The sequence below is a fragment of the Phoenix dactylifera genome, chromosome 17, assembly GCF_051530095.1.
Source record: "Phoenix dactylifera cultivar Ajwa chromosome 17, Ajwa_hap1_PhDact_Kaust_v1.1, whole genome shotgun sequence".
NCBI lineage: Eukaryota > Viridiplantae > Streptophyta > Magnoliopsida > Arecales > Arecaceae > Phoenix > Phoenix dactylifera.
Window position 1 is genome coordinate 16,785,596 of NC_143206.1, and position 14,277 is coordinate 16,799,872.

Below are 14,277 nucleotides of genomic sequence, written 5' to 3' on the forward strand. Positions count from 1 at the left end.
GTTGAGATAAAAAAGAAGAATTAATTTAAATGAAAATTCCTTCAATGAATTGAAAAAGATATCCAGAATGAAGGAGAAGGAAATTTATACGATTCAAGTTTTTAGATTAGACTGGAGTAGGTTTGAGTTGGTCGGACGTATTTTTTGTTAACATGATCAAGCCGATTGAAATTTGTTAGATAGAATCAATATTTGAACCCAATCTAACCTACGAGTTTTCAAAGATGGATTGGATCGGAATATGATTAGATCATGAGTAGGCTCGACCCATTTGCAACCTTAATACTAATACCTATCCATATTCAATGAAATTTCTACCTGTTTATAGAACTTGTGTTATAGTAACCACACTCATCCTCCATTCTCAATTCGGTGAAAAGCTTAGGGCTCGTTTGGTTCGCGGGAAGTATTTTCCCTCCTAGGAATATGATTCCTGGGAATCAGATTCCTAGGAAGAGGATACCTAGGAAAGTACTTTTGGCATGTTTGGTTAACCATGGGAAAGTGACAAATTTCCAAAGTGCTTATGTTTGGTTGACCATCAACTTTCCTAGGAAAGTTATGTATAATTCCTATTATGCCCTTAATAGAAATTAGGTCTTTAATGCCTCTTTAATGCTTCTTTAATGCTGAAGGGTCTTTTTGGGAAAAAATAAAAAAGGAGTGATTCCCACCTCATGGGAAAGTAACTTTCCCATGTTTCTCATGGGAAAGACTTTTCCATGAAATGTGGGAATCATATTCCCATGGGAATATAACTTTCCCATCTCTCTCCTTTGAAAACTCCAACCAAACAAGAGGCATTTCATTACTTTCCCGTTGACCACACTTTCCCCCCTCCTTTTCCTGCGAACCAAACGAGCCCTTAAGGAAAAGAAACATTGTAGAGCATACTTATCAAAAGAATGATACTACATTCTAGAATTTATTCCATTTTCCAGCATGGCATGCTATGGCATGCTATACAACATGAACGCAATAGTAATTCCCAACTATGATGCCAGAGTAGTGCTCTCTCAACCATGTACCCTGAGAGAATTGGCATGAGTTGCAAGGATTGAAATCATACATTGCAGACTTATCACCTGACAGACATCATGTATTGTGATAAAGACAAAGTTGAGTATTGGTGCAATTTGCAAGTAACTGTGATGCAATTTCCAACACGGCATGCCGTATGACACGAACATATTTGTGCAATTTACAAGTAATAGTGATGCTAGAGTACCATTCTCTCTACCAAGTGCCATAAGGGAATTGGCAAGAGCTGCAAGATTATCCCCTCGCAGACATTGTGTTGCAATAAAGTATAGATAACTTCAAATCTTTTTGTTCTCATTCGATCCAATATTTAGATAACAGTTGATGTTAGATTGACATCTATCATAAAGCCATCTTGATTTTGAATGATGGTCTCGCATCCTGCCATTGACATTGATGGAAAAAGAGAACGCTTATATATGATGCCTGTAATTATTCACAAATACTTGCCTCGTGTTTCTTTTCTTCCTCTCCCTTTTATAATACCCAAATTTTATATAAAATACAAGACATCTCCTCATAGAGTAAATTTTAACAGTATACACTCATAAATGAGAAGATTGCATATATACGATTTAGTCCTTTTACTATATAGATATATCATTAAAACACAAACAGTTGCAAGAATATATGCACCAAAAATGTACTGTCTTGATTCTCCATCTAGATGATCATCTTTCAGCATCTTGGTGGAAAAGAGTTGTAACTCTCTTTCGGATTGTCCCTTAAAATGTGTACCCCATGAGACTCCATCTACCAAATTTGTACCGCATCCCCTGATCAATTTTCTTCTCTGCATGAGATAATTTCTGATAATTTGTGTCACTGCTAGTTGTGAATGCAAATCGGTTTCAATTTGATTACAGGATACCATTTATCGCTGCTCATCGAACAAATCTTCTGGTGGATCATACACAATCATATCAGGGAACAGTTCCAAGAAGTCCTGCTTTACTTTTTCCCTCAGTTCAGGATATGGTATTAGACCTTTCAAGATAACCCGAAAGGGCAGAGAGAGTGGTGGATCAGGTGAGCTCCTCATATCATCATAAATTTCCATGGCTAGCACAGGCAAGCCACCATCACTGAATGCCCTAACAATGTCGCCGTAAGTGTGCTGATCAATGTGGACACCCTCACTCTTCAAGTCTGCCCAAACTTGCTTCGTCTCTTTCACGTTCTTATTCCTTGCAAGCATCATGAGCATATCTCGGTAGAAATACATATCAGGCCGGTACCAAATTTCTTTCCGCACTGAATCATATATCTGAAAAAAAGCAATTGATTTAAGTAGTTTCCTATGTGTATTCAACATCATGTGTACCTAAACTCAGCATTTTATTTTTAATTTGGGAGTTACATTTGGTTTCTTAACTAAGATATAGCATTCGTTATTGAACATACTTCAGCAATAATATTTAAAAATTTCACGTTGATTTGCTGATGCACTATCTTGATACACACAGCGTTTGAATATTGCACTCTTCCAAACAACATCAAGATTGAATAACCTTGCCAATATTGTGCAGTTCAGTGCACTTGCAATCCTCATTAAGCCACAACCTGGTAGAAAAGCAAACAGATTTTGGTCTTGCAGGGCCAGAAAGGAACTCTTGATTAAGACAACATCATTGAAGTGAAAGAAAATAGAGAGAATCTTTTGCAATAAAGGGAATTGCTGCAAGCATCATATAGAGACCAATCAAAATAATAGCAAGCTCTAGTGCCATTAAATGCAGCAATGTGAACTTCCTTGCTGATTGGTGCAATTACACAACTTATTCAAGAAATGGGGAAACAACAAAGCTGGTCCATATTTTTAGATATCATTAGATGGTAGTTATGTATCTTATGTGCTACTAAGTTTCATTACTGAGAACTGTATGGCATCCTGCGTCACAACTGCTTGATGTCCAACTCAGGCATGATACAAAATAGTTTTAACTCTGCATCAAAAACTTCAAAAAGTATTTCCAATTGATAGTACAACACTCAAATCTCATGAAGTTTAGGCTTCAATTAAAATTCATTAAGTTTGGAATTCAAAACAATACAAATTCTATTGCAGAAAAAGAGCAAGATTTAGAGCATCTTATTCTGTCCTCAGTTTTGAATCTGTTTGACGACACCAAGAAAGACAAAAAGAAAGAGCAGAAAATCAAGTGGAAATCCATATCTCATTAGCAAGATTGATCAAACAAACGGGTAAGTAGAACCTTTAAACAGGCATATATAGAAATTGAATAACAAATATACCATGAATTCATTGTATGAGCATGCATGGGACGGGTCGGGTCAATTTGGAGATATACCCAAAACTGAACCGACCTAAATCAGTTTCTTAAAACCGAAACAGAAACCGAACCAACATTTACAAAAACCGTTTAAAACCAACCCGAGAAATTTGGTTCGGTTCGCTTCGATTTATCAGGTTGATGTTCAATAGATTAGGCTAAATAGGCTGGGCTAAGTCTCAGCATAAAAATTCCATTTTATCTAGGGTGTGTTCAATGGACTGGACTAAATGCTGGGCTAAGTCTAAACATAAAAATTCTATTTTACATATAAGAGAAAATACAAGACAAAAATAAAAAATTGAAATATATATACACACACATACATGGGCCGCGTCAGGTCGGATTGAATCAGCTTTCTAAAAATTCAAACCAAAACCAAACCGAATTAAAAAAAAAAAAAGACAATACAAACTGAACTGAAGAGACCAGTTCACGCCAAGTTCGTGGTTCAGCCGGTTTTTAGCACATCCTTAATTTGTTGCACAGAGTCACACAAATTGCATAACTTATTGCAGGATTCAAACTCATGACAAATCTCTGTATGTAAAGATGTTGGTGAGTCGCCAAAAAATCTGGCTGCTCAAACTATAAAACCCAATAAAGATAAGATCTGGGACAAGCTATTGGTCTTTGATGTGTTGATTGCAGCTGCTGTTCATATGATAATCATTGAACACTCATTTAACCATTTATGGTCATTCATTTTAAATTCAACTGAGAAAAAATCTCAAAAAGATGATTGAATATTTAATATTGTTTCTCTCTTTTTTCAAAAGAGAGTGCTTGCTGATGACCAGTGACCAACAGATTTTTCTACAAGGAACATGACAAAATTGAAGAAGCCATAACCTTTTCATCTGACCAACAAAAGGTTTTTGATGAGGAAGAAATCAACTCTTATTAAGGCGTGAGTTCGTAATGCAGACAAACTATGGGCAGAGCACAATTTAACCTATCAATTAGTAGATCACCAGTGGATGCACATCAATCAAAATAAGATTTCCTCATGGGTTGCGACACTTCATTCAAACAATGCACAAAAGTACTCTTATGTCAAGTTTAACACATTTGGTGGCAGTAATCACTGAAGTCTTCTATTAATTGTGTATACATAAATTTGAAATACAATGTCAGGCAAGCAATCTTGCTTTCAACATTAAGTTTAAGCTCCTTGCTTCTGCATTTACACATCTAAGATTGTCAGTTATTCCAACATGGCACACCTAAGAACAAGGACACAATGTTTTGCCACCAAACCTACCTCCATGCAGTGGGTCAAACTACAGCTTCATGGGGATCCTTTGCATACCAATGAATAAAAATTCTAAAGCAGAGATGCTACAGAAGACCATATGAAAGAGTTGATAAAATCTGCCATATCAACAAAGTCACAGATCTTAAAGGAGGCTTCTATAGACTAGAACTCCTAATAGTTCTTCCTAGAGAGGATCCCAACACATTGGACTAGACTACACCATCTCTTTGAGACCCCTCAGTCCCTGACTTTCTCTTCTCTTCTCCTCCCAATACATCCATCCACCGCCACCTCCATCCGTCACCATCTCCAGTCAGCCGTCAGCAATAATGCCGGCCCACCTCTACATTGTGACCCCCTGATTTGTGCCATATAGGCCGTTTGCTGTTTGCATGTCTGTGGAATCCATTGAATAGTGCAGTGTCCCATATTATATATTTGGTTCCTCATGAATAAAACATCATGTTGCATCCATATAAGCTTTCTTAGCCATTCCCTTTTCTTATTCCATCACACAATATAGGCCATAATAGAAAGAAGCATGTATCTATCGCTATCAGAGCCATCAATCCTACAATGGCTGACGGTATCAGAACTACCAAGCTAGATGAGGTCATGAGTCAATCGAGGGAGGCAACTGTGCTCCATGGTCTCATCCTAGCTGAAGTACAATAGAATTTGTCCATCAACGCCTCAATGAGGTCTTCCAGAAGATTGCAGACATAGATTCCAAGAATGATTGCAGCATAAGGGAGGTGATTCGCACTAAGGAAGAATCTTCGTCCAACCACTTGGTGAATCAACTTGAGCCTTCTCCCACACAGAGAGGTATGAAGGAGGTATTCAAACTTGAGCAATGCACTTAGACTATCCCACTTTGATGGCACCGATCCTTATGGCGGCATACAAGGCGGAGCAATTTTCTCTTATCATCAAACTCCAGTAGAGCAAAGAATGCTCCAAGCTTCATTCCACCTTGAAGGAACAGCAATTCAATGGTATCATCGGATGGAAAAAAATCAGGGGCCACATGGGATGGCAAGATTTTACTCATGCTCTTGGAGTCCATTTTGGATCCACAGAGTATGAAGATGCAACAGAGATTCAACAATATTGATCGGTGCAAAACTATCAGAACGACCTTAAGACCTTAGCCAACCATACTGAAAGTCTTGATAAGCATTGCATGATTGGCTGCTTTCTGGGAGGATTGAAGGAGGAAATTCTCCTAAGTGTTCAATCATTCCAGCCTTCATCACTCTTAGCAGCAATCAGATTTACCAGGTTACAAGAAAAATTAGCAGCTAACAGAAGAAGCCAAGGTCTTGCTAAAGGCCACTAAGACGAGAGAGTGACGAGATAGAGATCTCTGCTACAACTGTGCTGAGAAATTCTCGACAGGTCATTGATGCAAGACACAAAAGCTTTTCTTCATGAAGGGTTTGTGGACTGAGGAAGAACAAAAGTCCAAAGATGAAGAAGTGACACATGAATTGGAAGCAACCGAGCTATCATGCGCTGTTGGATCCATTAACTGATGCTAACCTTGAAGCAAGGTTGCTTCAAGGGGCGAATGATATGGACCATATAGGCTATTTGTGTTAGGAGCCATTAAAGGATATGGGAATAAGCTAACATAGTTAATTTGTTGTTGTGTTGTTTCTCATGTAGCTAACTTGTTAGGATATGGACCGGTTTGGTTAGACATGTAGTAAGGGTGGCTGTCAAGTCTGTATGTTATATATCTGGTTCCTCATGAATAAAACATCATGTTGAGTCCATAAAAAGCTTTCTTAAAAGACCGGCTTCTCTTGAAGTAAGCCATATCCACTCCCTTTTCTTATTCCACCCCACAAAATAGGTATCATAGAAAGAAGTGCATCACCCCCGCCTTTTCTCTCCTCCTCCTTCCAACAACTCCGATCATAGCAACCTCAACTATCACTATCTCCACCCACCTAGTTAAACGCCAGCATTGCCACTAGCATCACCGCGTTATGCAAGCCTAGCCTTCTTTGAACATGACCAATATTCTTTATTCCTCTTTCATAAGCCCTAGTTCTCATCCCACCCTGCTACCACCTCCCACCACCACCTCTGCTTCAGTTTGAACACCGCATCACTGGCCACAATAGCAAGAAACCCTGATAAGGCATGGGCGACTGGGTTTTACAATTCCCCAGAGAAAGAAGCTCCTTTAAGATCTTGCAAATGGAGATGTAGATAGAAAGGTGGGGCCAACAGTGAGGCCCATGGTGCCAAGGCCACAGTAGTGGTTGACAAGGCCCTTGAGTGGGAGGACGGAGAGGAAGGCCTAATAGAGGACAACTGGGGAGGGTGCGGCAGGGAGGAGAGCAAGCTTGCATGCCAATCCTGAGAGTGCCAAAAAGGAACATGACAGTGTGTGATGATCCCAGTGATCGAGTGAGTGACCATGAATTGCTAGAAATCAAGGCCATCATGGGAGATGCTGAGCTTGCTAGAGAATACCAGGAGAAGGAGGTTTAGCAACTTGAACTTTGGGAACACATCAACCATGGAGAAGAAGAAGTATTGATTGTGTGTCTAGGTTTAGGGATCAGAAATGGAATTACTGTTAGGGTTAGAAATAAAGAATCAGGGATGGAGGGAAATAGAAGAGGAAGGGATCGCTATTGTCAGCAACAAAATACAATGTCCATGGTCGACTAGGTGGCCAGAGATGGCAGTAGACATAGGTGGTGGACAGAGATGTCAGGAGGAGAAGGGGAGGAAAAGTCATGGGCGGTGGGATCGTAGATCATGGTGGGATCCTCTCCAGGAAGAACTAACAGGAGCTCCATTAGAGCCCCTTCTGCTCAGTAGAAGTTTTCCCTAAGATCCACAAATTTGCTGACGTAGCAGATTTTAACGACTCTTCCATATGATCTTCTATAGCAGCTCTTGCTATAAAATTTTTATCAAAGTATATCAATACCATCCATGATATTGAATTTGAGCAACCTTTTAAATAGGCTTTCAATATTCCTCATAGACTATGACAAATTCGAATATAAATATAACTAAATACTTAAATTTGGAAGATAAGTTTTGTTGGTGCACCCGAAAGGGAACATATAAGAAGAAATATTACGGGGAAAAAAAATTCAAAGTCTACTTGCAACGTAGTAGAGTTGATTTATAGGGAAAAATAACAATGAAGGCCACCTTAGTCTTTAGACTAATCATAGTGAAAACAATAGCCGATATAAGATATTTGATTCTTCTTTTAACAAATTAATTTGCCAAGAAAACAGAAAAAATCGACTTGGAAGCAATAAATTAAGAAGCTTTCTGACCTTCATGGAGAGAAAGACGTGATCTTGCCGCTGGAACTCGGCGAGAACGGCGAAGAGATCGGTTCGAAGGAGGCGGGAGACGTGCGAGCGCATGAATTGCTCGAGCCTCGGCCCGCCGACTGAAGCCAGGCGCTTGAGCTGCTGGACCACGAAGAGGCCCTCCTTTCCCATCTCCTTTTTCCGCCGCCAGATCGATAGGCTAGGGCTCGAAGCCAGCGAGGAGGCGGAAGAGGAGGAGCGGCGGCAGAGGATATCAGCTCCTCCAGGGCCGCTGCCGCCATCGCGGAGAAGGAGAGAGGCCGGGGCTAGGGTTAGGGTTCCGGCGAGCCCGTCAATGGCTCGCCGCCTTATTAAGCCTGAAGCGACGCGGAGCATCGGTTGGCCATTTCGGAAAGTGAAGGGCGTTTCGGAGGGATAGAACTCGGCCTTCGCGTGCATGTCACGTGCACTAGACATGGCGTGACATGCTACGGTAAAATTCATATATTCTTCAGGTAATTCCGGCACCGCATGAGCCGACAATGGTTGCTGTTTACACAGAAACTTTCCGTAAAACCGCCAAGAAATGAAATATACGCTGAAATATAATTAAAAAAAATGGGGACTTTTGTCAATTTTGTAATGACATGATTTAACATAGTGGTGATAGAATGGTTATGTAGCCACTATATATAGAAAATGTCTCACAAACTGATATATAATTTAAAAGTTTTAATAGAATTATTCATAACTTTTCATTCTACACTCTACAGTAAGTAACGAGGACATGAGATGTCCACTAAATTAATTAAAATATTGTAAAGAACTATTTTTGATTTTTCATTAATGCGGTGACATGTAATATCAGTTAAAAAATGTATGAAGAAACTTGTTAATTATGCATTAACCTGGTTGCAGAAATATGAAAATATAGGATGAATAATTATTTGAAAATCCTAAATCGATTTGTCCCTAATCAAGTTAGATGCTTTGGCTAAATTTGAACTGATATTGGACAATAATTTGCCAATATCGGTCCAATCTCTTTTAGGTCAGTTGGTTCAGAGTTAGACCAAATATGTTCCTTTGTCTCAGGTTTGTCCGACCCGGTCCGTGTACCCAAATCTCACTATTTTTTTTTTTTGGTATATTAGCTGCTTACGCTAGCCTCACGTGAGCACTGTCGTGAGAGTCCAGAGAAAAAATATGCTTCAAAGATGGGGCAACAAAGACATAATGGTCCAGAAAAAAAATTTTAGAGTGGTGAGCAGTAAAAAGGATAATCCAGTTTGCAGTTCTGTTCGTCTTCTAATAGATATTCACAGCACACTTCTCCAATAAGCGAATGATCTGCCGCCCACGTCCCCTTACATAGGATCTACTCAATAGTCTCGGCCGAGACTACTCCTTTTCTTTTTTTTTTTTTGGTAGGTCGGCTGCTTAAACTGCTCTCACATGAACACAACCATCTACATCATTATCAAGAATACTATAGAATGCAGAAGGAACTACAGACTGCTGAGACCATAAAAACTTTTTCAGAATGCTGAGCAACAAAGGAAGCGACCCAATCAGTAGCTTGGTTCGCCTTCCGAAGGACGTGCTTGACCTAGATAAACCGATACTTCTGTAGCATCCGACGCACGTCAAACAGTATCGGGTGCTCCACCTCCTTCCGCCTCTCTGCCTAGAGGTGATTAATCAAGACAACGGAATCTCCCTCCAAAATAATCATGTCCACCCCAGCACATGTCTTACATGAGATAGCACCTCCCATGCTGCCCTGAGCTCCGCCCCAAATATAGAGGCCTCAAAGGAATGACGCCCTCCGACAGTAATCAGTCTGGAGCTATGGTTTCTGATCATAAATACCACACATGTCTAATCTCCACTGACGAACAAGCTCCCATCGAAATTTACTTTAAAATAGCTAGGGGGTGGGGGCTCTCAAGAGATGAGAACAAATCTAGGCGCTACGTAGGGGTGGCAATCGGGTCAGATCAGACATAAACGGGTCGGGTCAGATATTAAACAGGTTAGAAAAGTATAAACCTGAACCTGACCTGTTTATTAAGCAGGTCAGAAATTACAACCTAAACCCGACCTGTTTAATAAACAGGTAACCCGACCCGACCCGTTTAACCTGTTTAATAAACAGGTCGATTGAACAAGTCGGGTTGGTTTATGCTTACCCATTTAACTAAATATTAATGTAAATAATCAGAAATAAAATACTCAAAATAAAAGAGGCCGTGCTCGGTGCTTCCCTCGTCCTCCCCACCGAGGAGCTTATCGGCGCTCCTCGGCCCGCTATCGCCGTCATCCACCAGGGTTTCTTCCGACAAGAGAGAGAGAGAGATGGGAGGTTCGACAGAGAGAGAGAGGTGGGGGGTTGGGGACCTTGGGGTTCTGTTCAGCAAGAGAGAGATGTGGAGAGGTTGGGAGGGTTCGACAGAGAGAGAGAGAGAGATGGGAGGGTTCGACGGAGAGAGAGGGAGAGAGGTGGGGTGCCTGCTGGTTTGAAATGAAGAGATTGAGACTTGAGAGAGATGCGACTCATAAAACTACGACCACGGCTCCTTCGCCGCCGCCTGCTGCCTTCTCCCAACCCATCCGCCGCTCCCCATCGTCGCCTCGTCCAGCTAGTCCAGAACTACGAGATCGATCTTGCCGAGTAGATGGAGACCGTCCCTCGGATTGCGACGTAGATGGGCTTTCTCGGATCCGAGCCGTCAAAACCCTTGAGCTGCTGCGCCGTTACCTCCATCGCAATCTGCGGGCTTGCTCGGGTCCCTGCTGCGGTCGCTGTTGGCGAGGAGGCGGAAGTAGTCGACAAGGGGGAGGAGAAGGTGGAGGCGGAGGTCCGGAGGAGAGGGCAGAGGCGAAGAATCCGGAGGAGAGGAGAGGGGAGATCGGGAGAGGAGAGGGGAGATCGGGAGAGCGACATTGAGGGAAGAGGGCGGCGCGGTGAAAATGTGAATTCGAGACTGGACAAACGTCACAAACCCTAGGGAGGACTGAAGAGTGAGGAGTCGTGCGGTGAAAAGTAAAATCGGGCCGAGCGGATGCGGCAGACCTTTGGGCCAGAAAATTTGATCTAACTCGAGTTATCCGACCTATATATTAAACAGGTTAAACGGATCAGACATTTAAAACATGTATCCGATCCAATTAATAAATAGATTAAATAGATTAATCTAAATCTAGGTCGAACACGGATCGAATTGGCGGGTCGGGCCATATTTTGCCACCCGGGGGAGGGGCGCCTTCTCCTAACCCTTCAAGCCATGGAGCGCCTCAACCGCATGGTCGACTCCTGCCTCAACGCCCCCACTCCGCTCCGCCACCTCACCACCAAGGAGCGCGCCCGCGAGGCCGAGCGGGAGAGGCTCGGCCTCATATCCAAGGAGCGCCAGCGCGAGATCGACCAGGAGAAGGCCCGCGCCAAGGCCGGCGGTGTCGCCTCCGAGGAGGAGCCCGTCATTATGGGGACGCCGGGGCTGGATCTCATCACCCTCGGCCTCGTCGACAAGGAGGTCATCCCCAAGTACGATCTCACGGTGGAGCCGTGGAGGATGGACGCCGGCTCGCCAAGGAATACAGCCGGCTGCTCATGCGGAAGCACCGGACGAGGCAGGCGGCGGAGACGACGCTGCTCCGGCTCAAGAAGGAGGCCATCGCCACCCTGCCGGACCACCTCTGGGCGACGGCGCTGGTCCCGGACCTTACGCCCTTCCCGGCGAGCCGGTACATGGCCACGCTCACGCCGCCAATTGAGGGGTACATCGACAAGGTCAAGGAGACTGCCAAGAAGCACGCAGTGAAGGAGAAGCTACGGTGAAGAAAGGAATGCTGTTTTTCCGAAAAAAGGTGCTTTCTTGAGGTTAGAGATTATGGATTTCTTTTTTATAGTTGATCTCTGATGAATGGTTGGAGTTCCTGAATTGGTTCTCGTGGATTCTTTTGTTGTAGTTGAAGAATTTTGATGCATATTTTATCATAAATCTTGAAATTGGGCTATCTTGGGAATGAAATTCATTAATAAATTGTAAAAAAAAATCCTTCGATTGCATCTCCTACAATTTGAATATCTCTCAAGTGTTAGGTGTTGCAAGTTGCATATATATTGTATTGGTGCTAGATTGCTGCTACATATAATTGATCTAAATTATTTGTGTTTTTTTTAAATTGATGTTAATACTTAAAATATGACCAGGTACTTATTTCCAACATCAGCAGAAATTGTGGAAATTTTCAACTTAAAATTCTAGAGAGGGGTCTCTATTATTTGGATCTTCATATACTCTTAAGCTTCTAAGAAAAATAATATGGAATCGTTTGGTTTGCGAGAAGGATTTTTCGGAATATTTTTTCTGACTGATGCCTAAGTATACCATGCCTAAAAAAAATGGTTTTTATATGTTTGGTTGACTATGGAAAAGTAGCATATTACAGAATGACTTATGTTTGGTTGAACATCGATTTTTCTAAAAAAGTTATGTAAAATATTTGTTATGCTTTTAATAAATGGAAAGATCTTACCTTATTCTATCTAAAAGCTTAAGGACACTTTTTCAAAAAAAAAATATATTCTAATTTTCAGCCGGTGAGAATTAGACTTTTCAGCGTCTTATATGGGTTTTTTCTTTCTCGTGTAATATAGAATCTTATTCCTATAGAAAAGCTACTTTTCTATCTCTTTCTTTTGAAAACTCCAACCAAATATAAGGCATCTCTCCATTTTTCTGTTGGTCCTACTTTACCCGCTAACCAAATGAGTCCAATGGATCATATTGTCATGCTTATTTTTGATCGTGTGATCAAAAGTTTAGAAGGAGAACATTTAGGTAATTATTTCCATATGGTGTGTTGCATTTATGGAGATGGATGTAATTTGTTATATAAGTTTAGGGGTTTTTTATGCATAAAGTGATATTTTGATATAACCAATAGTCGTGCTGCATTAGCCTGAAAATGTTTTGTAAATCGATACAGATTTAATCATCAAAATAGATGCAAAATGGGCTGGTTTTATGTCTCAATGGATTAAGAGACAAGGTTTCAAAGATGGAAAATTTGGAGAGATGCAAAACTCAGAAATCATTCTTCTGAGATATACTCTGTTTTACAATTGACAATCGATGAGATCTTGTTTGTTTTTCTGGTCAGATGTAAAATCAGATAAAGGATAGAATAAGAGATGAAAAAAGGGCAACTGTAGGTTGATGCTCTGATTGCCAAAAGGAGAACTGAAAGAAGATAAGAAGGAAGAAGACAGTTTTATATTTCAAAAAGTATGGTGAAAACGAAGAGGAAGAACAGAACATGAATATGAAAAGATTAATAGCACAACTGAGTGAATGGGTGAAAAGGAGAAAAGATGCTGAGGGTGAACAAAATTTATTTCTTTCAAACTCCTTGTTTCATAGAGAATCTTTATTGTTCATGGGTATTAAAAAAAATCAATGTGCTCTTTGAACTGGTTTTCTTTATCCTTGCTGATATTCTCAACATAATTCGGGTCATGTTGCATTCCCAGGTCCGTTGCTGATAGAATATGCTATGGAGTTCTTAACTTCTTGTCCATATAAAATAACATATTGTGTAATCCTCTGCTTATGGACCGAGTAACTATTCAATAATAATGAGATAATAACTATGCTATCTGCATACTTGATTTGTAGATGAGACTGGTTTGGACTTTTTTTTCTTTTGTTCGGGTTGATGCTCAGGTTAAAAGGATGCAACTTTGTCTCAACTACCACTCTTCACTAATTGATCCATTTTAGAAGCTTTGAGTGGAAACTGACACACAAATTGTTGAACGAATTACCAGGAGAAACGTTCGAAGTTTAAAAATAACCACCACATATCTTTGTTTTGCTTGCTAGCTTGAAAAGTAGTGGTAAGACAGCTCTTATCCTGCCTTCTTCTTTGCATATTAGATAGGTATGAATTTGCTCATTTTAAAAACAATGCATTATTGCAGCCAAGTTATTGTTTTTGATTGGATTCCCACTGTTTGAAGTTGGAAAAATCAATTCTCCAATTGGATTGCAGGACACTGATAAAACGGGACGGGATGCGAACCCCGTCATCAGGTGGCTCGCTCCGCTAACTTTAAACAAGTTACTATTGAGAACTACACCAGAGTCTCGCAAGTTCTAATTGCACAGCCTGAGTGCATCTCCAGGTCCGTATATTTTCCGTTGAGGTATACTTTTATTTTTTAGGCCTGATTAGGGCGTCAAACAGACAGGCAGTTACAGTGATGTTGCCGAATTGTGAATCTTGGCTTTGATCTAAAATACTCTGTAAAAACAAAGATTATATTCCATTAGAATGTCTGGGAGTAACAGTGATAATATTAGGTGAGAAATAGAGTAAA

The 14,277-nt window shown here is 40.9% G+C and overlaps 1 protein-coding gene and 1 pseudogene across 2 annotated transcripts; one reads left to right on the forward strand and one right to left on the reverse strand.

Annotated features, from left to right (window-relative positions):
• Window positions 1-1,495: 1,495 nt before the first annotated feature.
• On the reverse strand, window positions 1,496-8,308 carry LOC103696433 (Pentatricopeptide repeat (PPR) superfamily protein). Its single transcript, XM_008778059.6, has 2 exons — window positions 7,911-8,308; window positions 1,496-2,308 (listed from the first exon to the last, which is right to left on the reverse strand). Exons 1-2 carry the CDS (start codon window positions 8,283-8,285, stop codon window positions 1,916-1,918), a joined length of 768 nt encoding a protein of 255 aa, XP_008776281.4. The 5' UTR covers window positions 8,286-8,308; the 3' UTR covers window positions 1,496-1,915.
• A 2,768-nt stretch (window positions 8,309-11,076) lies between these two features.
• Window positions 11,077-14,277, forward strand: LOC103696441 (uncharacterized; annotated as a pseudogene). The gene is made up of 2 exons (XR_016398877.1): window positions 11,077-11,772; window positions 13,950-14,277. The product of XR_016398877.1 is annotated as an uncharacterized LOC103696441 (transcript).

Bases quoted from the DNA above. Each gene is read 5' to 3' on its own strand.
- LOC103696433 (XM_008778059.6), bottom strand. From the start codon at position 8,285: ATGCTCCGCGTCGCTTCAGGCTTAATAAGGCGGCGAGCCATTGACGGG. The intron at 2,309-7,910 runs GTCAGAAAGCTT...GCTTTTTTTCAG, and splicing joins ACGTCTTTCTCTCCATGAAG to ATATATGATTCAGTGCGGAA.